The sequence below is a fragment of the Notechis scutatus genome, chromosome 2, assembly GCF_049901735.1.
Source record: "Notechis scutatus isolate UNSWTSFEM ecotype Mainland chromosome 2, rNotScu1.2, whole genome shotgun sequence".
Taxonomy (NCBI): domain Eukaryota; kingdom Metazoa; phylum Chordata; class Lepidosauria; order Squamata; family Elapidae; genus Notechis; species Notechis scutatus.
In genome coordinates, this window is record NC_142010.1 from 94,267,209 (window position 1) to 94,294,228 (window position 27,020).

Genomic DNA, 27,020 nt, shown 5'->3' on the forward strand with positions numbered 1-27,020 from the left:
GGAAGTGGTCATATGCTGTGAAAATATTTACAGACCCCTCATATCCTGTAACGGCTGTGAAAATATTTACATACCCCTCACATCATAAACTGTTTCAACTCTTACCCTCAAAATGATGCTATAAGCACTGTACCCCAGAACAACTAGACACAAGAACAGTTTTTTCCCAAATGCCATCACTCTGCTAAACAAATAATTCCCTGTTTGTATCCTTACAATTTATATTGACTGTTTCCTAGTATGTATATGATAATTTTAAGTGTTGTACCTTATGATTCTTGATGAATGTATCTTTTCTTTTTACGTACACTTAGAGCATATGCACCAAGACAAATTCCTTGTGTGTCTAATCACACCTGGCCAATAAAGAATTCATTCATTCATTCATTCATAAAGAATTAATTTGTTCATATGATTGTACTTGTTGGAGCAATGGCAAGATGATCTGTTGGGAAAATCTAGAGGTGGTATTCAGCAGGTTCTGACCAGTACTGGAAAACCAGTAGCAGAAATTTTCAGTAGTTCAGAGAACCTGCAAATACCACCTCTGACTGGCTCCATCCCCATTTATTCTCTGCCTCCCGAGTCACAGCTGATTGAGTGGGTCTTCTTTTGTTGCCCTGCACAGGAGAATGGAGCTGGAAAGCAGGTTAATGGGGTGGGGAGGGAATGGGATTTTGCAGTAACCTCCCCCCAGGAGTGGGGAGGGAATGGAGATTTTACAGTATCCTTCCCCTGTCAGGCCCACCAAGCCATGCCCACCAAGCCACACCCACAGAACCAGTAGTAAAAAAATTTGAATCCCACCACTGGGGAAATCTGCCATTATTCAACCTGTTATGGTCATATCATGGTTTCCTTAAGATGCTCTTATGTCCTCCTCCTCTGCAGGGAAGCTAGACCTATTTAAGCAACTGATGGACCAAATGTCGTTTTCTTGGCCAGGTTTTTCAGAAGTGGTCTCCCATTGCCTCTTTCCTAGGGCAGAGAAAGAGTAGCAGATTCAAGGTCACCTATTTATTTATTTATTACATTTTATTTATTACTTTATAAGTAACTCAAGGTGGCAAACATACCTAATACTCTTTTCTTCTCTTTTCTCCACAATACAATCCTGTAAGGTGGGTTGGCCTAAGGCAGGACTAGAACCCATAGTCTCCTGATTTCTAGGCCAACACTTTACTCACTACACCAAAACTGGGTGTCCTAAAATCTGCTTTACTTAAAGCAGATAAGTTTGCTAAAGAATTCTTGTGTCCATATTTTTTCCACTTAAAAATAATTTTACAATTGTTTTTGCTATAATAACTTGCTATTCTATTTTGGTCCTGATGTATTGAAATTCTAATCGACTCTATGTCACTGAATCAGTGCCATCATTCTGCTGAGCCACTTATTTCTCCTATCCTTGGTGTTTGTAATGGAAAAGAGACAGTTACAATGATGTAAGCAATGAAGAAATGTGATTCCCAATGCTTTCCCAATATAGTTACCAAGAAACTATGTACATACATGAATTCTCTGGTGAGCATTTAAACACAGTATGGTCTATTTAAAAGCAAAACTGTTTACTGCAATTTAGAACTGTTTGTTTACCAAACATAGCATGATCTTGCCCAAAAACACTGGCAAAAGTTGTCTTTTTGCTTGCCTGACTGCCTGTAAGAAAAATAAAACAAACCAATACAATAAAGACTTTAGCCATTATCAAATGAATTTGAAGAGGTTTCGTGTTTTAAAAAATCGATTCAATTCTTCCTCTATTTGTTTTGATTTCTATGGTTTCCCAGGCTACAATTTGTGATTCTTAGGATAATAGGCCAGAGTTCAGAGAATGCTGCAAACTGTCTTTTCTTGGGGCAGAGAGACATATGGAAGCAGTGAGAAATCCAACACCCCAAAATCCCTTTGCTGTGGTAGTGGAAACCTAAATCTACTTTAATTTCAATTCAATCATCCTTGTCTTGCCAATGGTTTTAATAAAGAATAAATACACCCTCTTCTACCCATTAAAGCCTTTTTGATATTAGTCAATCCCTGTCATACCTCCCCTCAATCTTCTCTTTGGCAAGCTAAAAATGCCCAATTTCTCAAGCCGCTTAGCTCTCTTTTGAACCCACCTTAGGATTTCAGTATGTCTTCTCAAGTACCGGACCCCAAGCTGGAAACAGTAAAGTGAACCCCAACTGTAACTCAGAATAATGGAACGATTATCTCCCATAATCTAGATGCAGATTTTCTATTAATGCCAGTTCAAGATTATATTGGATTTTTAGCTCCTGCTTCACAGTGCTTGTTTATGGTCAACTGAGTTCTTACATAGATTGCTTCTGCCAAGCCAGATCTCTTCAATCCTGTGCCTATGGGGTTTATTTTCCTTCCCCCCTCCACCGTGTAGGGACTTAATACTTGTCATTGCTGAAAGTTGTATTGTTAACTGTGGCCCAATGCATATATCTTGTCAAGGAGGTTTTAAATAACAAATTGTTGATTATTATTATTTATTATTTAGGTTGGATACACAGGCAGCTAGACATTTAGCCTGGATTTAGCATTTTTAGCCACCAATTAAATCCCTCCCAAGGACCTGAGATTGGCAGGTGTCATTGTGAGGGTCCTTTCTGGTGCTCTTTGAGCTTGGTTGCTTTCTTAAGTGTTTGGTTACCCAAATTAGGTAGCATCCTTAGTGCTCACAGTTACTGTTGTTTCATAGTGTCATTGCAAGATATAAGCTGTTTGAAGTAAAGCTGCCTTTGGGAATTGACTGATGGTGATTTTGTCAGTCCTGATGATGTTAAAGTAATGAGTAAAGTAAAGTAATGAACATCATCCCAATGATCTTCTCAATGTTTTGGGATTGCATGCAAATTATGCCACTTACATATTTTGTGATTTTCTCCAGTTCTTTCTCTTCTCTTCTACTGTGTCCAGGTAGTGCAATGTCCACTAACTAGTCTTTTTTGTCTTTTTTATTTATTATTATTTCATTTGAAGGAAGATCTCCTGGTTAAGTTTTTGACCATTACCTAATTTAGTTCTAGAATAAAATTTGGTTTCCTGTCAGCATTACAAACTATGCAGAAGATGTTATATGGATTGATTGGTGTTATAGTATATTCCACTAATTTGCTATAACCCCTCCCAAGGAATTTACAAGTTAGCTTTAAAAATGACATATGTAGATAATAAAACCAAAATCATTTACAAAAGAGCTGAAAGCAAAAACCAAGAGCATTCAATCTATTAGTATCAGCAGCAGAAACAAAATTCAATCCAAATGATAATTGAATAAAAATATCATATCCCTAAAGGGATGAACAATCACATGTTATTTTATTCCTGTCACCCCAGGTGATACAAATTGAGACTGATGAAAATTGGAATCTGATATTCATAAACTTGAAAGTATCACTAAAGTTGTCTAATGTAATGAATTGCCAATGCAAAAAATTGAGTCCCATAGCATCCATAGACTATCAAAATTATAAAAGATATGCCTACCACTGCCCAAGACTCTCTGTTTTGCCATCAAGCAGCTCCTATTGTTGCACTATTTTTCTAATATATAGAACATACTATTTTTCTTGAAATCTTCTTGTTAGAACATAAAAATCCCCTTTCCATGCCCCCAAAATCAGGGGTTGCTTTTCTGGGAAATCTAAAAAAAGAGTGACCAAAAAGATACTTGGTGAAAAATATCCTGCAACATTGGTGTCACTACGGAAAGGGACCTGACATTTACTGTGCCTTAAAAAACAGAGGAAAATAAATCAGTGCTTCATCTGATTATTCTACAACCTCAATAATGTTATCCCAAAATTATGCACAATTTTATACTAAGTTTCCCATAGATTTGGAGGGAGTGCTGTTTTGCCTAATTCGTGGGCTATTTCTGGGTGCTGCTGGCCATGACACTAGTACCATTTCCTTTCAGCACTAGTCAAGGACAAAGCTAGCTTGATAACACTCCCTCTCTCCTACTACACCATATGCTCCTTCTGTGCAGTGATGATCTGTCATCCAGGCTAATTCTGGACTCAGGTTTAGCGCTTTTTAAGAATACGCTAAATGTGCATTAAGAAATAGCCTTACAAGTCACAGGTGCAAAACATCTCTGCATCTTTGAACTGTTATTAGGGCAACTTGATAGGTAATTAAACTAGTCTGAAACAAAAATGAAATGCAAACAATTATATTTTGTACCCATAACTATGTGGCATGAAATATGTTGAATAGAGAAGTAATAGCACTAGCAATAGCACTTAGACTTATATATCACTTCTCAGTGCTTTACAGCCCTCTCTAAGTGGTTTACAGAGTCAGCATATTGTCCCCAACAATTGGGATCCTCAATTTAGCAACCTCGGAAGGGTGGAAGGAAGAATCAACCTTGAGTACTCAGAATTGAACTTGTGGAATGAGCAGTGAGTTAGCCTGCAGTACTGCATTCTAACCACCGTGCCACCATGGATCTTTTGACTAGACCAAAGTTATCCAGACTTTGGGTGGATGAATTAATTGAAATTTGAACCTGCATTTCTTCAGTTTAGCATCCTAAACTTTGTTGCTATGTTGGACAGATCTTGAAGCTGGGAATGTTTAAGATCAAAAGGGGGGGAAAAGAAAGAAATGGTGAAAATAATATTTGATTGAAGGTAAGGAGCTTGGAATCAAGTAGAAGGATGGCAGGGGGAAATGATGGCTCAGCAGGGGGAATGTCAATGGGGGAAGACAGATTTGTTTAACAACTACCTGATTCACTTAATGACTCCAGTCAGCAAAAATGGGCATGACTCATTTAACAACCACCTTCTTTAGGGACAGAAATTCTGGTCCCAATTGTGTGGTTATAAATTGAGGACCACCTGTGTGATGTCTTTGCACTTTAACAGCCCTTGACACATGGGCTTTAAAGGGGTATTCTTTTCTGTAATGAATGAATCCTTCAAGTTAAGGCAAAGTGCAGTCTTGATAAATTCCAGGATGTCTATATGTGTTAGACCAGAAAGAATGAATTGTGATTGCCATGCTCTGCTGTCCATGTGGACACATCTGGACACATCTGGATAGCCCTGGTGAGAAACAGGATGCTGGCTCAGATAGGCTCTTTGGTCTCTCCCCAGGGTCGCTATTCTCACACATAAAAGAACTGCAGAACCGTCAAGAGAACTAGAAAATGAGGAAGCTGGTTTTTCACATGGTGTTAAATCAGGAAACCCTGGAAGTGGTACAGAGCGCTGCCTGACATGTTATTGTGTGGTTGTCTAATGCTTTTTATTTGCACAGCAGAGCAATGAACATGTTTATAAAATGTGGCAGCTGAGATGCAAAGCTGTGCTCAGAGTTGGAGGAGAAGGAGGGGGGGAGAGATTCTATTGGGTTGCTATTTCCTTTTCAGCCTGACCCCAGATTGTTTGGAAGGAGTTTCCTCCTCCTCCTGATTCTCTCCAACCCCCACCCACCCCCATTCCCCCAGCCTCTGAGGGGTGTTAACAAATTACATGCAGACTTTCTTCCAGAGCAACTTTTTCTTCTGTCTGATCTAAAAGGAAAAGCTGACAGGAACAGCACCGGCAATGATGGCAAACTTTTGCTTAGTTGGATCTTAATGGCTGGCTGTGTCCCTGTGGACTGAAGAGGGAGGATGGCACACCCAGAGAAGTCTTACTTGAGGAGATCCTTCAGTGAGCACATCAGGGTCTCCACCAACAAACCCTGGGATATCTTTTGGAAGAGTGCACGAGAAAAACGTTTATCAGGTTAGTTGCCTGAGCCCTTATATTGATAATGCTCCAATGCAAGGCAAATTCTGCTTTGCTTAACAGATCCCTTGAATGCATCGTGGAGCCAAACCCTGATTATTTGGGGTGGGCAGGGGCGGGGAGCTTGGATTTCCACATGACACCTAGGTGTTGCAGATTGTTTGATCTCAAAGTACCTGCCAAGTATCACAAGCTGCTGGACATAGTCTCTTTTTTTAATTAATATTGACACAAAGCAAGCTTCATGCAGTAAGCTGTGTAAAGTACATATGCAGTACAGGACAGGATGGAATATGGCATCTGTGTGGAACAAGGAGTTGCAAAATTTCTCACTAGTTCTGTTCCCTCAATGCCACTTTGCAAATCTGGCAACTGTAAATAACTGTTACGTAAAGCCCATGAGTGAAGTTAAGACACTTGGAATGTTTTTTTAAAAAATATATACATTATATATTTGCATTGATATATAATATTGTAGGCTTCTAGCATCAATCTAAATACATATGGATAAAACTGACAAATCTTAAATGATGGTGTGATTGTGAGAAGATGATTGTGTTGATACTCTGACACTCAGTGGGGAAATCTGGTACTACCAAGTAAATATTTGAGAAACGTATTCTAAATAAAGTTCTGCTCCTAGAGAATACTCTTTGAAAAACATTTTGGCTTTTTAGCCTGAGCTTATATAACTCTTACCTATTGGAACTCTATTTGAGGCGACATTCCAATCTTGAAAAGAACAATTATGTTTCTATGCTAACACTGGCAAAAGCGTTGAGCTTGTCCTAACTTAAATGTCAGCTCTTGGTCCTTCCCAACTTTGCTGAGATGTAGGAATGTAATTTGGCAGCTTCAATGTTTACTTTCAGGTGGTTCCATTCAGTCTAAACAAGATTCTACTTCACAGGTAAGAGAAGCAGGACTATGTGTGTGCCCATCTCTTCACTTAAGAGGGTCTCTTAGCTACTTCCCTTCTTGATATGACCACTTTGCCACATTCAAGTGGACATAAAAACTTTTGAGTTAGCTGCTTATATGGACAGGTTAGTAACCACAGTAGTAAGACACTCATTCTTGATATTGTATATTCATTCCTCTGGAGTTTATTTATTCATTTGTGGTCCTGGTTAGCATCTTTTAAGCTGAGGCTTCCATATAGGAAGGGGATAAGATGTTTGTGGTAATAATGAGCTCAGAATGCAGTTCTAAGACAAAGAAGTCAGAGATTTAGAATGGATTAAAGCAGTGGAATGTTTATTCAACCTCTGAAACACTAAAAGTTTATTCTGCTTTCTGGATCTGTTTTCTCTTTATCTGTCAAGGGAATGCCCTACGGGACTGTTCTTTTTGGGGTAGGACAGGACTCACAAATGGCAGAAAGAACAAGCAAGGATCACAGTAACATTGAGAAATCCTTTATGTGTCCTTGAACTTTCTAGATTTGGTTGTACTCTGTAAACTGGGATAAAGATGAGGGCAGGAAAGTAAAAGTGAAAGCAATCAAGTGTTCTGTGGAAGAAATATAGACAACAATTCCTCTGAAATTTGAGTCCCACAACTGCACACATGTACTTGCATCAATTAAAAAAAACACCTTAAAGCTCGATGTTTTTAAAATAAGTAAATATGTTATATAGCAAAAATTCAAAACAGGCCTATAATTCAGAATTCAGGGCCTTTCATCTAACAATGGCAAAATCATTCCTTGCAATGCCCCCCCCTTTTTTTGCCCATGATGTCACTGTTTCATTCTTATGCAATTAGTGAGACACATTTACATTTCTGTAAAGATAGCACTGTTAAATTTCTCTTTAAGGCCAAGAGTATCCACCATCAGCCACAAGCCATGTAAAATATGTTACACTTGGCCACACATTTTGTTGGAGAGGTTGAATGACCAATAATAGGCTGGATCAGAAATAAATAGAATAGAATAGAATAGAATAGAATAGAATAGAATAGAATAGAATAGAATAGAATAGAAGTCTTTATTGACCAAGTGTGATTGGACACACAAGGAATTTGTCTTGGTGCAAACACTCTCAGTATACATAAAAGAAAAGATACATTTGGCAAGAGTCAAGAATCATAAGGTACGACACTTAATGATAGTCATAGAGTACAATAAGCAATCAAATCATACTAGGAAACAGTCAATATAAATCATAAGTATACAAGCGACAAAGTTACAGTCGTACAGTCATAAGTGGGAGGGGATGGGTAATAAGGAGTAATGAGAGGATTAATAGTAATAGTTGTGCAGACTTTGTAAATAGTTGGGCAGTGTTGGGGAAATTATTTGTTTAGCAGAGTGATGGTGTTTGAAAAAAAACTGTCCTTGTGTCTAGTTGTTCTGGTGTGCAGTGCTCTATAGTGTCGTTTTGAGGATAAGAGTTAAAACAATTTATGTCCAGGATGTGAGGGGGTCTGTAAATATTTTCATAGCCGTCTTTTTGACTCGTGCAGTATACAGGTCCTTGATTGAAGGCAGGTTGGTAGAAAGATCATTTTATGCTTGGTCATTTCAGGACATAACTTTTGCCCTTTGCCTTCTCTGATGCCCCAGAAAACATATGTTGTCATTCTGCTGTTGTCTCCATAAAGGATTGGGTAGAACATTGTTTATTGGGTATTTTGGAACTATGGAAGACAATAGCAGTTTATTTGTTAATACTGCATTCCTATCTGTATCTATCTATCTATCTATCTATCTATCTATCTCTATCTATCCATCCATTCATCCATCCATCCATCCATTCAATGATCTGGAACAGAGGGAAGCTAGGGATTGGCAGCAATTTAAAGCTGGTAATTCAACAGTGCGAAAATTGAAACATCTCTAGTATTTGAAAAGGACTCATCTGGGGGGAGTGCTATTTGCCATTAGGGAGAATAAGAGAGAGAAAGAGAGAGAGAGAGAGAAAGAGATCATCCACTCTTCTGTAGAATTTGAGCAATTATTTCAAACAATAGCAAAATTTCAAAGTTTTTTTTAATTAACTCACTAAACAAGAACACATGGCTGTAATTACACAGATGAATGGATCTGTCAAAACCAGTTGTACATAATAGTTCCTTGCCCCATAGGAATTAAATCAGACATCAATATATAATAAATATAGTTATTATTGCCAAACTGGCTTCTTTCCATCATTTATTTCTGCTTGATTTTTGTGGATGCTACAGAACATAATATTTTCCTCTCCCCCGAGTTGTCTTGTAGGTCAGCAATTTCCTTGTCTCCCACTAAGATACTATGGGAGATTCCCAATACAAATGCATTGAATAAAATTCATTTATAAGAAAAATAGTTCCCCAAATTCCATCCCATTTGAACATGACCAAGACAGTTAGACACAATTCTATTGGTAGTGATTTAGAACCAATTAATTTTTTTAACTATGGTACTACACAGTATAAGTTAGAGAAGTGAATGGCTGTTGTTATGGGGTGGCCATGAAACCTCCTATATTTGGGGAGATAGTATCTTGATCTTTCTACCCTCAAAACTTTCATAAAAGAAGGTATGTAGAGATGCAAGAATATATCTGCTGCAAGGACTGATGCAATGAAGAATGTTTTGATTCATGTCTCAGAAGACCTGACATGGCCATCTAGGGCTAAATGGAATTATACTTTTTCAGAACCTTGTACAGTCAGGCTTCTGAACAGAAGAAGACTAATATCCAGATGAATATTATCCAGCAACATGGGAAGGTCGCAGATGGATTCTTGTATGTGTTGTCTTCGTAACTGCCTGAGCAAAGGTAGTTTGTTCTGACCTTTTGGCTATAGTCAGCTTGTTTTCTGCCTTCCCAATGTTCTGGGGTCATCTTGAACCAAATACATTTGTAAAATAAAAGGATGAAAAGAGAATGTAAAAGGACAAGTGCTTAAAATAAATGAATGACTCCACCACAGGATTCCCCTCCCCCCCATGAAATCTCAATTTCAATCAAAGTAAAACAGAAAAAATGGTCTTGACTCAGTAACTTCATAACATTTTTCTTGTGCTCTGATTATATTATGAATTAAGCATGAGGCAATACCTAGAAAGCATACAGGAGGATCTCTCTTAGCTGCAGTTGATTTGGAGATTGAATTAATGCCAACAGATTTCTTCAAATTTCAGATGATAATACATTTTTTTCTTCAATAAAAAAGTGGAGGAAATACTTTCTTCTTTGATGGTAGGATGTACAGGTAATCTCTGCCATGACAGCTGCAATTAAGCTGATGTGAAGTAATCAGTTTTCTTCCACTTTTGGGAGAAATCAGAATTTTCAGATTGAAAGTAAAGCATTCTTTTTATGAAAGAAATCAAAGCTTCAGATATAATGACAGTAAAAAATGGCTAACTTCCACAAACTGGTTTTATAAATATTTTTCCTTTAAAGGAGTTTTATGATTCGTTCACTAAGTGATGTAGCCATCATTTTATGTTCATCTCAGCTGGGAAGCAAGATGTTCTTACAGGTGTCCTACAGCTGGTATTTCTCTTGCTTTGAAAAAGAAAGCCTGACTAAGTACACATGGTGTTAAACATGTATCTGCGAAATGGAGCTTAGTGGGGTCATTCCTACTTTACAGGAAAGGCATCTCATTGATTAGAGAAGCGATCTAAGGATAAACAGTGATCTCACTTTCTTTTCCTTCAACTCAGGGTGGAGAGAGGTCTTGCCAGAAAACCTCCAGACATTTTTCTTCTTCCTAAAGATGGGCAGGAAATTGCTCCTCCTCTCTTATTCTCTGTCTCATGGGAAGAGAGCAGACTAAGGACACTGCTTGGTTAGAGAACATCAGCAGAACTGTAACATTGTGGGAGATGAACTGTACTAGTCACAAAATATCAGAATATCAGCACTTAAGACAAGTTTTAATAAAAGGCATAAGTGATTTGCGATTCACAACAGCTTGTGTCTTAAAATAAAAATTTCCAGTTGTCTTTTTCTTTTGTTCTCTCTAATAAATAGGAATTTAGCTCTGTCATCTTGATCCACAGCAGGAGATACAACCTGCCCTCCTTTCCTTACATCTACTAGCATCATTATCCAAACATCATCAGTCACTACCATTGATGATGTTATCTAATTTAGGTAATGAAATGTCTCTAAAAGCATCAAGGACTCCCCATTTCAACCCTGAGCTACAAATATTCTCCTTTATTTATAACATAACTGTGCAATGATTTCATCTACCAGGGCAAGAAGGGTATATGAAAGGCTGCTGCAAAGTGAGAGAAAGTAAGAAGGTGACTTTTTTCATTATAATCCTATGGACTGCATAAACCACATCTGTTCACAAAGGCTTAAGTACACAGGAATAGTTTCTTGCTCTTTTGTAATTCATCCTCCATTGGTACTCAAAATGGATGTTGGGAGGAGCAAAAAGAATAAGAAAGTAGGAGATTTCTCTTCTCTTCTCTTCTCTTCTCTTCTCTTCTCTTCTCTTCTCTTCTCTTCTCTTCTCTTCTCTTCCCTTCCCTTCCCTTCCCTTCCCTTCTCCTCTCCTCTCCTCCTCTCCTGTCTCTGTCTTCTATTTTTGCATCTAACATCTGGATAATGAAACAGGAAGGAGTAGTTTTCCAAAGGAAGGGCTTTTTTTCTTTGTCTTTTATCCCTTATGCACATGCATTTTCTAATATGAAATCTGGGACATTTGGGCCCAATTTTTCCTACTTTTGATGCTGCAGAAACAGAAAGCAAGCAAGTGAGCAGATACTGGTGGCTGTTCACATTTATTCTTTGGACAACACTATAAGCTTTATCATGCCTCCATTGATTAGCAAAGGTCAGAAGTAAAAGGAATTTGGACTATTATTAATTTTTCTTGCATGCTGTGCTGAACCCTGTCCATAGAATAACACAATTTTGATAGGGACAGGTTTCAGAGAGTTCCTGTTTGTGATGTTTTTCATTTCATTTATATTTATATATCAAATTTAGAAACCGTCCATCTCTCTCAAAGAAATACTCTGGGTGGAGCTCCTTCCCTTTGGTTCTTTATAGGCAATACTCCAGATCATAGGGCAATTGGACAATTTTAAATGGTGGATTTAATATTAATAATTTACATAGGTTAAGCAAGCACCCTTACAATATTGGACCAGAAATATATATTCTATTTGGATTCTGGATCTTTAATGCCATAATGAAAAGTTTGCTAAAGTTGATTTCATGTTGGAATCTTCTTCATCATAAGTAGTTCAAGGAGGATGGTTTTTGATGCTACTATATTTACTGAACAAGATTTAACGCTCAAGAGCTATCACTGTATCACTAAATCTCTAACAAAAATAATAACCATATTTGAGAAAGGCAGTTTGGTATAGTGGTTAAGGTGCTGGCCTAGAAGCCAGGAAACTGTCACCTAATCTGACCTTAGGTGAGAAAGCTGACTGGGTGACTATGCGCCAATCACTCTCTCTCAGTCCAACCCACCTCACATTGTGGGTTGGGAAAATTGCTTCCTTGAGTTACTTGTAAAGTAATAAAGGTGGGATAAAAATCTAACATAATAATAAATAAATAAGTATTCTCTGGAAGTGCATCCGGCGTTAGCTAGGCTCAAAAGAAAAACATAGGGCAAGTTTGTTTCATATTTCTTCTCCTGTTGAATTTCATAGTGGAGTCTTTAAAATGGCAGTGACCTATGACACACAGTGTGTTTTCTGCCTTTACAGACATGGAGAATGTAAAGGCATTGTTTAGGAAAAGAAATGTGCAATAGGAAATATTAGGATAAAAGTGCATGATTAGATTAATAAAGTGACAAATAGCATTCCTACAACACAATCAAATTCAAATATATACAAACACAACTATGTTTTATTTTCTGCTATAAACTTTGAGGCCCACTTAACTTTTCAGAATTTCCTACGTATATCCATTTCTAGTATTTGTTGCTGTTTTGGATCATAAAACAAACTGCATACATACTTGTTCAGTACAAAGAGCACATTTGCAAAAGCAGTTACAATGTGCTGTAGAAGCCAACGAACTTTTAAGTAGGTTTCCAGGGAACTGTTCAGGCATTTTCCATTTCAGTGGGTTAATGAATTATTGCTTAATCCAATCTTTTCTCACTGGAATTGCTCTCTCTCTCCGAGTACATAGTCAAACGCTAATCTTATGTATCCGACCCAATTCCCAGGATTTAGTTTGGGATTCTACCAGAAATTATTTCAGATGAAAATCCAGGCCTACCATTTAATTATCCTTCCAGGTATCATGCTACATGCAGAGTAATACCTCACAAGTAATAAAAACTTTTTCATCAAAACAGAACAGAAATGCAAGTGGTTGCTGCTCTTCCATTCTGAAGAGATAGGGAGTAATAAGATAGTATAGGAAGAATAGGGACTGGGTACATAGGCGCAAAGACATTGATACTGTTGTAGGAAATACTGCAGCAAAACAGCAATTTAAGCTATTTATTGTCCAGCGAGGAAGCCAGCAGTGAACAGTCCTCTAAAAGTTAGTTCTCACACTGTCAAAAGTAAACAACCTGATGGAAGATCAGGCTATTACCAAAATGAGAAACAGATGGAAACTGTATCTATGGCCCAAAAAAGGATTTGCTTCTAACCCTTTACATGGACTGTGTGGGAGGAAGAAGTGCTAGAAATTTGACCATTGATTGCTAGACATACAGAGAGCTCACATTTGATTCATAGCAGCTGCTGGAACCCTTTCGCAATGGCTTCATAGTTTTGCTGCAATAAATTTATTTCTCTGACCCTTCATGTCCTGAGAAATGCATTCTTGCAGTGTTTTGCCTTATTAGCACAGAGAGCTTTGGTCAGCTAATACTTGCCTTCTGTTGCAAACGAACCGAATCTCAAATAGCCGCCATTGCAATAGGGCTTTTTAATACTTGTAAACTTAAATTTGAGGAAGATTTCTGCAGGTGACCTCTGATCTGCTGATAGCCCAGAGTCATCCTCTAAGCCAGTAGTATCAAACTCAAGGCCTGTGGGCTGGATCCAGACCACGGGGTGCTTAGATCTGGTCCGCAGTGCCAGCCAGCAGAGGACCGGGCCCGCGGTGCCTCTGCCAACAAAAAAATTGGCAGAGGGCTTCAGGTAGCTATTGTGGTCAAAAATGGGGCATGGGGAGGCGCATGCAGCCCAGTGGTGGGATTTAATTTTTTTTTACTACTAGTTCTGTGGACGTGGCTTGGTGGGCGTGGCAGGGGAAGGATACTGTAAAATCTCTAGTCAGAGGTGGTATTTGCCAGTTCTCCAAACTACTCAAAATTTCCGCTACTGGTTTACCAGAACTGGTAAGAACTTGTTGAATACCATCTCTGATGCGGCCCCTCCGAACTCCATTTTTGCTGGCAGAGGGCTATTAAAACAAACTAAAAGCAAAACAAAAGTAGAAATGTTTCATCTTTTGCATTTGAGCATGCAAGAAGGGACAGGAAAGGAGGAAAGGAAAGAGAAAAGAAAAAGAAGGAAAGATGGGAGAGAGCAAGGAAGGAAAAATAAGAAAAGAGGGGAAGGAAGAAGAAAGGAGAATGAAGAGGGAAGTCCCATGTCATGCCCACCATGACCACACCCTTGGCCACGCCAATCATGGCCCTCCGAGGTCAAACACAAGCCTGATGCAGCCCTCAATGAAATTGAGTTTGACACACCTGCTCTAAGCTAAGGAAAGTACCGTACTTGATACCAGAAGTATTATCAAATATGTATAAAGTACACATTTAAATGAATAGCTGTGCAGAATTTGATAATTTCCCACACTTTTGCTTAAATGTACACCATTCAGCTTAGCTGCGGATGCTGTACTGATATCCGTTTTTACTGAATGATGGTTTTGAAAGACGCACACCAAGGTTTGTTTTCTGTGTTGACTAAAGAACTCTCCCAGCATGTCATGTGTGTGCCAGAGGGGGGCAGCAAAGTAGCTGCAGGTACTTTTTTCTACTATTGAAAAGGCACCTGAGATTATCAGCATCTTTGGTGAAGAAACTGATACTAACTTTTCTTGGAAGACAAAACATTATACAACATTGTATAATGTTGCTTGTGAAAAGTCACCCAAAGGCAGTGGTTTCTTCTCATATAAACAGCATATTTGCCTTTTTCATCAGTATCCATGCAGCTTCTTGTGGTTGGTTATGTGTTGCAAATTAGAACAAGTACATTGTTCAGCATTTCAATCAATACACACAGTAATTGCCTATGAAGTAATTTGGTGCTTTTCTTTTTATTTGAATTCAGCCATGTCCTGCTTGTAAGGGATGTAGAGATATGTAATACTGGTGGGAGAGGGGGAAATCTAATAGTGTGTGACTGAGGATATTCAAAAACAAACTCCTTACCTGGGCAGCGATAAAATGTTATCCTTAGCCCTCTCTGCCAAATAATAGAAATTCAAGGGATGCCTTGTTTAACCCAACTTCTCTATTCTTCAAAAAGGAACAATGGAAAATTGGCATGTTGGAATAAGTCTACGAAAGAGCCAGTTTGGTATAGTTGTTAAGATACTAGGACAGAAACAGGAAATTATGAGTTCTACTCAGGGGTGGTATTCAAATTTTTTAACAACTGGTTCTGTGGGCGTGGCTTAGTTGGTGGGCGTGGCTTGATGGTCATGTTATTGGCTGGGTGTGGCCAACTCAATATCACTCACATAGAGGCATGCATCTCCTCGCCTGGCCTCTCATGACTGTGGGGATGCTGCAACAGTCTTAAGTGTGAAAAATGTCATAAGTCACTTTTTTCAGTGCCATTGTAGCTTTGAATGGTCACTCCACACAAGCAAAGTACCAGCAAAGGAGGGGGGAAAAAACCAGAGAAGTTCCTGAGACAGGAAGTCTAGTCCTGCCAAGAATGTAATAAGGGTTAACGGAGAGGCAGTTTCTGCAAGCAACACCAGAATGTTTCCTTTCTGCCTTCCTCCTTACTTGTTCTCTGAGCTGCTTAGAATGTTAACAACCGGTTCTAGCGAATAGGTGCAAACTGGTAGAATCCCACCCCTGGTTCTACTCCCATTGGGTGACTTTGGGCCAGTCATTTACACTTAGCCAAAACCACCTCACAGGATTCTTGTTTTATAGGGAAAATAGGAAACGGAAGGATTATTATATTTGCTGCCTTGAATTGTTTAAAAATAATAATAAAGGCAAGGTATGAAGAAGGAGGGAAGGAAGGAAGGAGGGAGGGAGAGAGAGAAAGAAAAAGAGAGAGAAGGAAGGAAGGAAGAAGGAGAGAGAGAGAGAGAGAGAGAGAGAGAAAGAAAGAAAGAAAGAAAGAAAGAAAGAAAGAAAGAAAGAAAGAAAGAAAGAAAGAAAGAAAGAAAGAAAGAAAGAAAGAAAGAAAGAAAGAAAGAAAGAAAGATTTCACATCACCTAGTTGGAAAAAGACAGTTCCTCCAATGACTTTCTAGGAGACTGAAAGACCCTTTGGCTCTTTTGCATTGATGTGAATAGCCAGTTATTTTCCAGAAATGAGATATTTTGTGTTTCAAGACTGTACAAGACTGAGGCATGTTTCTTAAAAACAGATTTGCCCCATCCTGTCCTTATTTATATGTTAGCCTGGAATCTTCTGCAATTACATAATGGTTACATTGATAAAAATTTTGGTGGGAAACAAATGAACAGATAAGCCAGTATTTTAAGCCTACGTTTAGGGTTAAGATATCTAGAAAAGTATGTTTATCAAAGGGAATCCTAAACTCATCTAAAGATAAGAGATTGTGAAAAATTCTTACCTATTTCTCCAGTGAACTAATTATATTGCTGCTCCATCTGTTCTGATTCTTGGTTCACAGAAATAAGCTTATTAGCTGCTGAAAATTGCTTATCACTCAAGATGAAACATTTTTCCTCTGTAGAATTTCTAGATTTTTTAGAAATTCTTTTTTTTAATGATATTTGGAATTTGTTCAATATACTATATTAAGCAGCCTGGATCTCCAGTAATAATTCAAAATGAATACATATTTGTGACCTAGAGTTTTAAAATACATTTACTTTCCAGTTCTTCCTCAAATCTGTGCATTTTTATAGAGACATTGGAATCTGTTGGTGGCATTACCTGACATATTCATTCTATGTGTATGCGTGTGTGTATCTGAGTGAGTGTTCACCCCTGATGACTGCCTAGCAAGTTCTTAAAAGTGTGTTTTTTTTGACAAGATTACAGAAGTAGTTGGCCATTGTCTCTTTCTTTGGGCAGTCTTCCCATTTTGAATACAGCTCATCTGTCTGGAATCTGCACTGTATATCGGACATTAATATGAATGAGCATGTCCAGAAGTATTTCATGAGAAGAGTACTACACTCCTCTGCTCGCAACAGAATACCCTATATCACCAGGCTTGAAATTTTGGGCTTGGACAATCTTGAACTACGCTGCCTACAGTTGGACTTAAGCGTAGTACACAAAATTATTTACTGCAATGTCCTTCCAGTCAATGACTACTTCAGCTTCAACTGCAACAATATAAGAGCACACAACAGATACAAACTCAATGTTAATCACTCCAAACTTGATTGCAGAAAGTATGACTTCAGCAACAGAGTGGTCAATGCCTGGAATGCACTACTTGACTGTTGTTACATCCTCAAACCGCACTCCTTTAACTTCAAACTATTCACTATTGACCTCACCCCATTCCTAAGAGGTCTGTAAGGGGCGTGCATTAGTGCACCATCGTGCCTCCCATCCCTGTCCTATTGTTCCCATTTATTTGTACCTATTTCCTGTATTCTTACTCATGTTTATACTTATACCTATTATCTTGTAAGTGATTGACAAATAACATAAAATAAAATAAATAAATTTCTAGCCTAGTGTCTTAATCACTATGCCAAACTATTCTCTTCATTCTCTCTCTATATATACTAATTTCTGGATGCCACTGCATTCTGCATATTTTGTTCTGTTTTCCAGGTTCTGTTCTCTCTCTCCTTAGAATTCAGCTTAAAGCTTGGTCAGGTTGGCAAGGCAACTTCCAAACATTTCCTAATTCTTGAGGCAAAACCCAACTCTTGCCATGAGATCAGCATCTCAAAAATGTATCCCAGAAGCAAGGATTCCCATGGTCACAAACTGCATAACCAGTTATTTATTCTCAATATTCTACTGGTGTTCTTAAACAGAAAAGAGTTAAGAAGAAAACACCACTTTGCCACCAGTTCCATCTCTTCTGTTCTTTTTGAATCACCAGAAGTAATTGTTTTATTAAATGCCTTCAGACAGGGCAGAGCAAATGAATGAATTTGCAATGTTGTTAAATCAAATTAGTGAAAAGCAAAAAAAAACCGTGGTGGGATACACATTTATGTTAATGTTCATTCTTGCAAATGGATTATTCTTCAAAGAGCATTCAGGGCTTTTTGCTTTCATGGAGAAACAAATTCAGTTGTATTTCCATGTTCACAGAACATATAACAAAAATAACATTTCTATTTGTAAAAGGAAAAGTATCTCCTGGGAATAGTAAGTACTTAATGCCTTTCTATCATAGACTCTTCCTTGCATGACCACATCTTAGCCGTACATGATATGAAGTCTGATAAAAATAAGTCTATGTGGAAGTAAATTAGCTGCTAACTTGGTGGCTATTTTTGTTATTGTTCCATGCTAAGTCAAAATGGGTTCAAGAATGGTGATTTGAGTAAGGCCGCCACCTACTGAGTTTCATGGCTGACACGTGAACTGGTTTGGGGCTGAATTGGGGCTTCCCAACTATAAAATCCTGTCTGCTCTTCTACTGTTTATTAGAAAGATGTAAGATCTATCCACTACAAGATATATTATGTGTCCTTCTTGGAATCCTTTCTAGATTATTATTCTTGTTTATATGATTTAGAGCACGATAGCTAACCTTTTCCACGTTGCATGCCAAAAGTGCACTCGCGTGCGCACATGCACTCGCGTGCCTGCACCCTTGATGCAATGCATGCATGACTCCCCCCACTCCCCTGTGCATGCGCTTGTGACCCCCCCTGTGTGTGCACTGTGCACCTCTACGCATGCACATGCAATCCCCCCACACCGCATGCCTTTGTGCATGTGCACATGTTTCCCATGCACACGTCTCCCCCTCCGCATTCACGGCAGGTACCTGACAATCAGCCGGCCAGCGGGGGCATGCACGCATGCGCAGTGGGGCTCTTCTGAGCAACCTCTCGGCATGAATGCCATAGGTTCGCCATCACAGATTTAGAGAGAGGAGAGCTCTATTACATTCAAGATCTATTAAATTGCCTTACCAGAACAGCCAAGTGCCCTTTTCTGAATATTACTGGAAAAGAAAGGTATTTGTGGGTATTCTTTCCCTTTGAGCAATGTGTTGAGGCAGGTAGCAGTTTCTAAAACTAGTTCAAAAAAAATCAGGATAATGATCAATGATTTATGGTACATATGCTAGGCTGTGAATCTGTGAACCTGAGCATCATAGTGTTATTGATTGGTTAATTGTGTGTCATCAAATCTTTGTTGCCCTTTAGCATTATTACAAAATGATACTTTCTAGAATAATTATATATTATTTAGATTTCTAAGGCCACTCAAAATTGCAGTTGAATTGGGCAGCCTTGCAAATCTAAATTATAAGCTAGCTAGCCCACAGACAAATGCTTCTCAGCTTCAATGATTTAATTCCAAATGAAATAAATCCTAGATAGAATTTCAGTAAAATTTTCCACTAATTGAAGAGAATCAATGTATATATATACATTATATATATATATATATATATATATATATATATATATATATATATATATATATATATATATATAAAAACTATACTTTCCTTTATATGTGTAAGTTTAGGTCATCCACTCTGCCGATGAAGAAAAAAAATTAAGAAAAAAATTTGTCCAAATCTTTCTAACCATCTGGAATTAAAATGCCATATACATACACATTAAAGTTAAGGCAGAAGGATTGAATGAGAATTCTTTACCAGGAATTATTCAGTGTAACCCATATTTAAGAACTACAGATAAGCTCACCTCCACCCTATTTCCTCTGCAAAATACAAAAGTATTTGTCAGATTAAAAAAATAGATTTATTCTATTAAAATACATGTAGGTTATGTAATATCATAAGAGTTCCAAATCACCGAGTGTTAATTGACATTTGGATGTTCTCAACCTTTGGATATATTTCAAGAGACCCAAGAGAGACAATTGCTCTGGTAAAGTACAAGTGTTCAGGTAGAATCTTAGATATGCAAACAGAGTGTCTCTCTCTTGTATTTATATCAAAAGATTTCTTGAAGATATTTTGACGTTCTGTCAGAAAGATTGTCATGATTTCTGGGAGGATAGGCACTAAGTATAATTCTTAAGTAGATAGCTTCCTGTTTAACCTTGAGAGCAAAAGATACTGTATGTACCTTTCACAAATATGTCAAATAAAATGATCATTGCTAATGTTTCAACAGATTTTCATGAGTAAAAAAATGAGGGCCATGATTTCTGCAACCATTGCCTCATAGCTCATTTCATCTCCCAAATTCCAGATCTTCCCAAATCCATACATTATACAGTTCTAGTAGGGTAGGGAAACAGCAGTTCCTAGCAAGGTTTATAATTTTTTCTTGCATTTTAAAGTAAAACTTATATCAGCATTTTTAACAAATAAGCAAGTCTATTTATCATACATACAAACATTAATTATTAAACCAAAATAATTACATATAAAATTAGCTTTTGGCACATTATAAAATTACAGTGATTGATTGGATTTTTACAGCCAATTAATCACACATTTCTTCAGATGGCATAAAGGGACAATTACATAACAATCCTCCTCCTCCTCCTCCTCCTCCTCCTCCTCCTCCTCCTCCTCCTCCTCCTCCTCCTCCTCCTCCTCCTCTTCCTCCATGGAATAGTGAAGCTAAAAACCAGTGGTGTATTAACCATTAAGCAAACTAAGCACGTGCTTAGGACACCAGGTCCAAAGGGGGCATCACAAAGTTGAGAATATGGCTTCATTTGTACAGTATGTACAAAGGAGGGGAGCACCAAGATTTGTCAGTACTTAGGGCACCAGTGAGCCTTAATCCGCCACTGTAAAAACCCCATAACATACCACTAGGTTCGCAGATCATCCTGGCTCAGGATCCACTGGAAGAACCAGGTTTAGAAGGTTTTACTGAGGACCACGGAGTTGGATTTCAGAGGAGGTGATATTCCAGAAAGCAGGAGCAGCAACAGAGAAGGTTTTCTTTTTCATTAAAGGATCTTGGAGTGTTCTTACCCCATTCACGGACAACTACTAAATACGGTAAATTGCTATTTGGACCATCAAAATATCTTAAATGAGATGCATGAAAGAAAATCAGATGTCTTATGTATTTATCAAACTTAGAGTAAATGGAAGGAAGTAATATATTTAAATAAAGTTAATCTCAGTGTAGAGTGGAACTGATAAATTAATATGGGGAAATAATGGTGTCAATTTAATTATAAATGAAATGCCTAAACTGGCTATAAGAAAGCTCGAGTTTCTGTCACCTACTGGGGATGATTTGTGCAATATTTTGAATGAACGGGTTTTAGAGAAAAAATCTTATTAGGAATGCAATGAAGGAATTCTTTGAATAGCACAATAACTTTTTTTAATTCCCTAGTTTTATTCAGTGAAATGAATTCCATTATTTCATTCAATAATGAATAATAATGGTAACTGCTTAGCTTATGATGTGTAGTTTAAATACATAAGGTTATTTATCTGTGCACATGGGAAGTGAGTCTAAAAGGATTGTTGATGTGGTCCATCATGATGAAAAATAGACCATTTTTATGACACTGCCAAGAAAGAATCTTGAGAAAAATGGACAAAGGAGGGAAACCTTAACCTTAGACTGTCTACTATTGACCTCACCCCTTTCCTAAGAGGTCTGTAGGGGGCGTGCATAAGTGCACCAACGTGCCTACCGTCCCTGTCCTATTGTTTCTCTTATTCTTCTTTTATTTTTCTTATATGTACCCATTTCATGTATTCACAACTATGTATACACTTATACTTATTATCTTGTAAACAATTGGCAAATCAAATAAATAAATAAATAAACAAATAAATAAATAAAAATTAAAATAGCCTGACTGTAGGAACAGAAAATACAAGTATTGTGCACAAAAGTATTAGAAGGTTAAATTAATTTCCCAATGGGATAAATTGAAGTGGACATAAAAGAAAATGATGAGGAAGTTTCTTGGAGCAGTGTTGAAGGAATGATATAACAAAGTGCCAGAGAAGTGTGCATGGTTAACGAAAGACTTGGTGGAGTGTTGAAGTGTCAGAGGAGATGGATGAGGAAAGAAATGCAAATATACAATGAGAACAATTATTACCAAAAAAATGAAATTAATAAAAGTAGTGTGCAATGTAGACTGAGGGAAAAAGTTTCAAGAAATATAGTCAAAGAGAGCAAGGAACAGTTAAAAGTGATGGTAAAATATCAGAGAGGTTTAATGGAAATTTAAATACTGCTTTTGAAGAAGTAAGTGGATGACGTTAAGAATTAAAATGATGACATTATTAGGATAAAATTGTAGCAAGAAAGGCTGAAAGGAGTATTTTAGAAATGTATATGGGAATGATAGTTGTTCCATATTGTAGAATCCATTAAAAAAATGGATGAATGGGAAATATGAAATACTGTGAGGTATTGAGAAATACGGATACAGCTTTAGAAGATTTAATTGGGAAATTACATTATAAAAATCTGTGTTGAAGTGGTCTAGTGAAATAAACTAAACTAGAGCAGGGGTGGGATGCTACCAGTTTGGCACGATTCTATAAAACCGGTAGCTGCGAAGAGCAACTGACACCGAACTGGTTCAGTGTTAGGCCCACCCGCCTACCAGGGCTCTAGGCTGTCCTTTATTCCCTGCTTTTCCCTCCTCAGCTGCTTTGTGCGGCACAGCTAAGGTTGCTAAAGAGGATTTTCAAATGCTGTACACCCCCGTGCAGCACTTGTCAGCTGTCCAGGGGGCACAGCTGATGATTTCTTGCAAACATTGCACACATGCTTGTTATGATTGTCCACAGCTCAGAGAACCGGCAAATCACTCCACCCGCTAGCCCCTCTCCTCCCCACCCATTCACTCCTTATCTGGCATGAGACCCATCCAACTTGCCTGGTTTGGTAAGTTGCTATTTTCCATTTTTCCCCCCGACCATCAGCTGTTCTGTTCTGCCGGGAGATTTAGATTAGCTAGAAAGCAGGAAATTCTTGGATTTCTTGATTTCTAACTAATCTAAAAGCAGACCCGAACCTTCCTTACGACTGAAGCTTCTACTTTTCAGTGCAGATTTAGGTAGCCAATTGCAGATAGATATATAGATCTCTAAGTGAATCTGTGATTCTGTGAGCAACTCAATCTGCCTGCCTGCTTTGCCTGATTTTGGGTAAAAGTTGTTGTTTTTAAAATAAAAAATTCAATATTTACATACATGGTGTGTGGTGAGTTAATTTTGTGAGTTTGCTTGTGAGCAAATTTTATGTGACAGACTTAGGTAGCTGATTGCAGATAGATAGATCTCTAAGTGAAACTGTGATTCTGTGAGCAACTCAATCTGCCTTCCTGCTTTGCCTGCTTTTGGGTAAAAGTTGCTCTTATTTTAATAAAAAATCAATATTTACATACATAGTCTTTTGTGAGTTAATTTTGTGAGTTTGCTTGCTAGCGAATTTTATTTCTCCAGACTAGAGAAATACATGAAGGAAGAATAGAACTAGAACTAAGAAGACATTTCCTGACAGTTAGAGCAATTAATTAGTGGAACAACTTGCCTCCAGAAATGATGAAGGCTCCAACACTGGAAGTTTTTAAGAAGAGATTGGACAATCTCCAATTTGTCTGAAATGTATAGTTTTCTGCCTGAGCAGGGGGGTGGAGCAGAACACCTTCAAGGTCCCTTCCAACTAATTCCATTCCATTCCATTCTACTCTATTGATTTCCCCATCATGAAAGTTGCAGTTAGATGAAATTGATGAGATTCTCCCCCCACTGCCAAGCCTGCCAAAATAAAAGTTGTTTTGAAAAGTCAATGTATATGAATTTATGGATCTAGTGGAAGAAAGTGTGCAAGGACAAAAAAAGTATGAAAGGTATAAGGAATAGTGTTGATAAAGTTTAGAAATAATTCAATTTTGCTTCTTATCTCCTGTGTTTAATTTTTTGGCTTATAATTTATTACTGTTTTTCTGCATTTTCCCTCCTCTGTACTTCTGTTTGCTAGGACATACATTTAGAGCAGGGGTGGGATTCTACCGGTTCGGACCAGTTCTATAGAACCGGTTGTTACCATTCTGCGCAGTTTGGAGAACTGGCAAACCATGCCACTGGCTGGCCCTGCCCCTCCCCGCTCGCCCCTTTCCTCCCTGCCCAGTCACTCCTCATCTTGCATTTGCACCATCCAACTTGCCTGCATTGTGCAAGCAAATTTTATGTGACAGACTCAGGCAGCAGATTCCAGAAAGGTAGATCTGTGAGTGAATCTGTGATTCTGCAAGCAACTCAATCTGCCTGCCTGCTTTGCCTGATTTTGGGTGAAAGTTGTTCTTTTTTTAAATAAAAAATTCAATATTTACATAAATATTTATAAGCCATGCCCAGCCAGTCACGTCACCACCAAGCCACACCCACAAATTAGACCACACCCACAGAACCAGTTGTTAAGAAATTTGAATCCCATCCCTGATTTGGAGACAGTTAATGCTCCCAAAAGAGTCTGTTAGGCATACTGGTTAAAGCATCAAGGTAGAAACCAGGAAACAGTGAAATCTAGTCTTGCCTTAGGAATGAAACCAGCAGGATGACCTCTCTCTCAGCTCTAGAAAAGAAATAATAACAAGCCACTTCCAAAATTTTGCCAACAAAACTTCAGGCAGTTGACTCAAGACTGACTTAAAGGCATCTAATGCCCCTCAAATGCCACTGCTATCAGATAGGATGGCCAAATAAGAAAATGTGCCTAATTCCACCATAAAATAAAGTAGAACTATATAAAAAAAGATAGACCACTATCCCTGTTTTCCAATGCAATTCAAGATTCCTTCCAATGGCAATATTAGTACAAAATAACATCTCAGAACTTGGAAGCTTTTATGAATAAAGACCTGTATGTCACATTTATTACCCATCTTTAGTGGATGTGTAAAAAAGTTAGAAAATTTTGGAAATTTTAGACTAATTCACAGGACCTTCAAGATCCAACATACAATTGAAAGCAGAAGCTTTTCATATGGGTTTGATGGATACACATTTAGGAGGAAAAATCATGGAACTTGGTTTTTACATATGATAATCGCATTGCTCACAATGGAAGTAATGGTTGGTGAATTTGCAGAGGTGACTAAACTGACTTCCTGATTAGAGAAAAGACAGTATCTACATATACTGCCAACCAGAAGAAGCCCTTCAGAAACATTGAATAATGAGAATAATGGGGAAAAAAATGAAATTATGATATATGATCTGGATGATTAGAAAAAAAATAGATAATACAAAAAATAGATCTTGTTTTTGTAACCACGGATTAAGAGGTAATTCTGTATTTGTACTTATGTAAGTGTTTTAAAGAAACACTTTAAAACTATCTATCTATCATCTATATCTATCTATCGATCGATCGATCGATCAATCGATCGATCTATATTCTGCACTCCTGGCATTTTATTTGTTCTTTTTTCTTTTCACATTATATTAGTTCTTATTTGTTTTTATCTTCCCCTTAAAATTATATAAAAATGAATAACTTTCATCTTAATTTCTGAACCTGCAATGAGATTACATTGTAATTAGTTCATCACTGACTACAGTACTGTACATACAAGTAAATATGACTTAAAAAATATTTAAGTGGGGATGCAATGTAGAAATAGAACAAAACCCTGAAATTTATAAACACAGCACAACTATGAATCTACATTCTGCAGAGGAATAATATGCAGCACGTTTACCATTTTGACATTCCTGGATTTATTGCTGAAGCTGGCACCTAACTGAGGATCATCTGCCAGGTAAAGGAACACTGAATGTTCAGGAGAACATGTCAAGTTTCTTCTTGTTTTGGAACAGCCATGGAAACATCGTCTCTCTGGGCTAGAATATTCATAGCCTGTGTTGGAATTCAGAATACTTTACAATATTAACTCCAGAAAAAGAGGAGTCAATAACTGAATGAAAATACTTGGGTAGGAGTAGGAATATTTAAAGTAGTCTCAAAAAAGTACATTGTAAACATAGATTTCTGATTATTTGTCATTCATCTTGCTTACCAAATCATCAGAAAAATTATAATTATTTTTTTTTGTGATCTTGTGACTCCTTTCTTGCAGCCTTTAGAAACCTTTCAAGCCATCTTTGTAGAAGATGACCAGACTGAGTCCGAGAGAGGGGTCAAATGTGTCATCAGTCATGAGTCTCTTCACACCCACAAGAGATCTAAGTCCAGCCCAACTTGAATTCCTTTCGCAATTCCCGCTAATTTCCCTTGAGCATTAGTAGTTCAGATTGTTGTAGAGCAGGGGTATCAAACTGACATCGTCAAGGTGGCATCACATGATGTATCGGGACTTTTTCCCCCTTCACTAAATCGGGCATGAGTGTGGCCAGAAAATGACCCAACTTGTGGGCCACAAGTTTGACAGTCCTGCTGTAGAGAACTTAAGCTTGCAATAAATCTTTATACTCATCTGAAATGCTTAAATCTCCTGATATTCCCAGTGCTTGACAATCTTTGCTGGAAACAGCAATTTTCTGCTATCTGGCTATGGGAAACTTGCCTCATTTTTTATTTTTATTTTTTTAAAGTTATCCCACTGAGGGAACACATTCCAATAATCTACTTTCTCAACCTCTGTATGTAATGTTGTTTTCCTCCTTCATTTCGTCAGCTCATTTGTAATTTTACTGCTAACTGTCCTGATTGGATTCTGTTGAATATAATCCTTCCTTTGCGTTCTGTTAGGCCACGTGACTTCAAGTAAGTTGAATGCTTTATCATCTGAAAACTTCAAAATGTGTTAGCTCCCACCTGTACCTCATCAATAATTCTGTGATTTGTAAATGTTCATTTAAAATGTTCCCAAACATTGATAGAAACGCATGGATTTCTAACAGCAGCTGGCTTCTTAGAATCAGATGATTTAGTTCATTTACTCTCTCAATCAGTGTTTACAGCTTGTCTAGATAACTTGATTATTATTTATAACCACTTCTTCAATATCATGCTTACATAAATCTTGCATTTGTAAAAACATTTTCT

The 27,020-nt window shown here is 37.7% G+C and overlaps 1 protein-coding gene across 1 annotated transcript in view; it reads left to right on the forward strand.

Moving 5' to 3' along the window:
* The first annotated feature begins 5,499 nt into the window (after window positions 1-5,499).
* Window positions 5,500-27,020, forward strand: part of LOC113426258 (rho GTPase-activating protein 7-like) — a 100,925-nt gene continuing 79,404 nt past the window's right edge. The window contains exon 1 of the mRNA XM_026688619.2: window positions 5,500-5,759. Coding sequence (XP_026544404.2) covers window positions 5,645-5,759 — 115 coding nt within the window. The 5' untranslated portion in view covers window positions 5,500-5,644. The remainder of the gene's footprint in view (window positions 5,760-27,020) is intronic.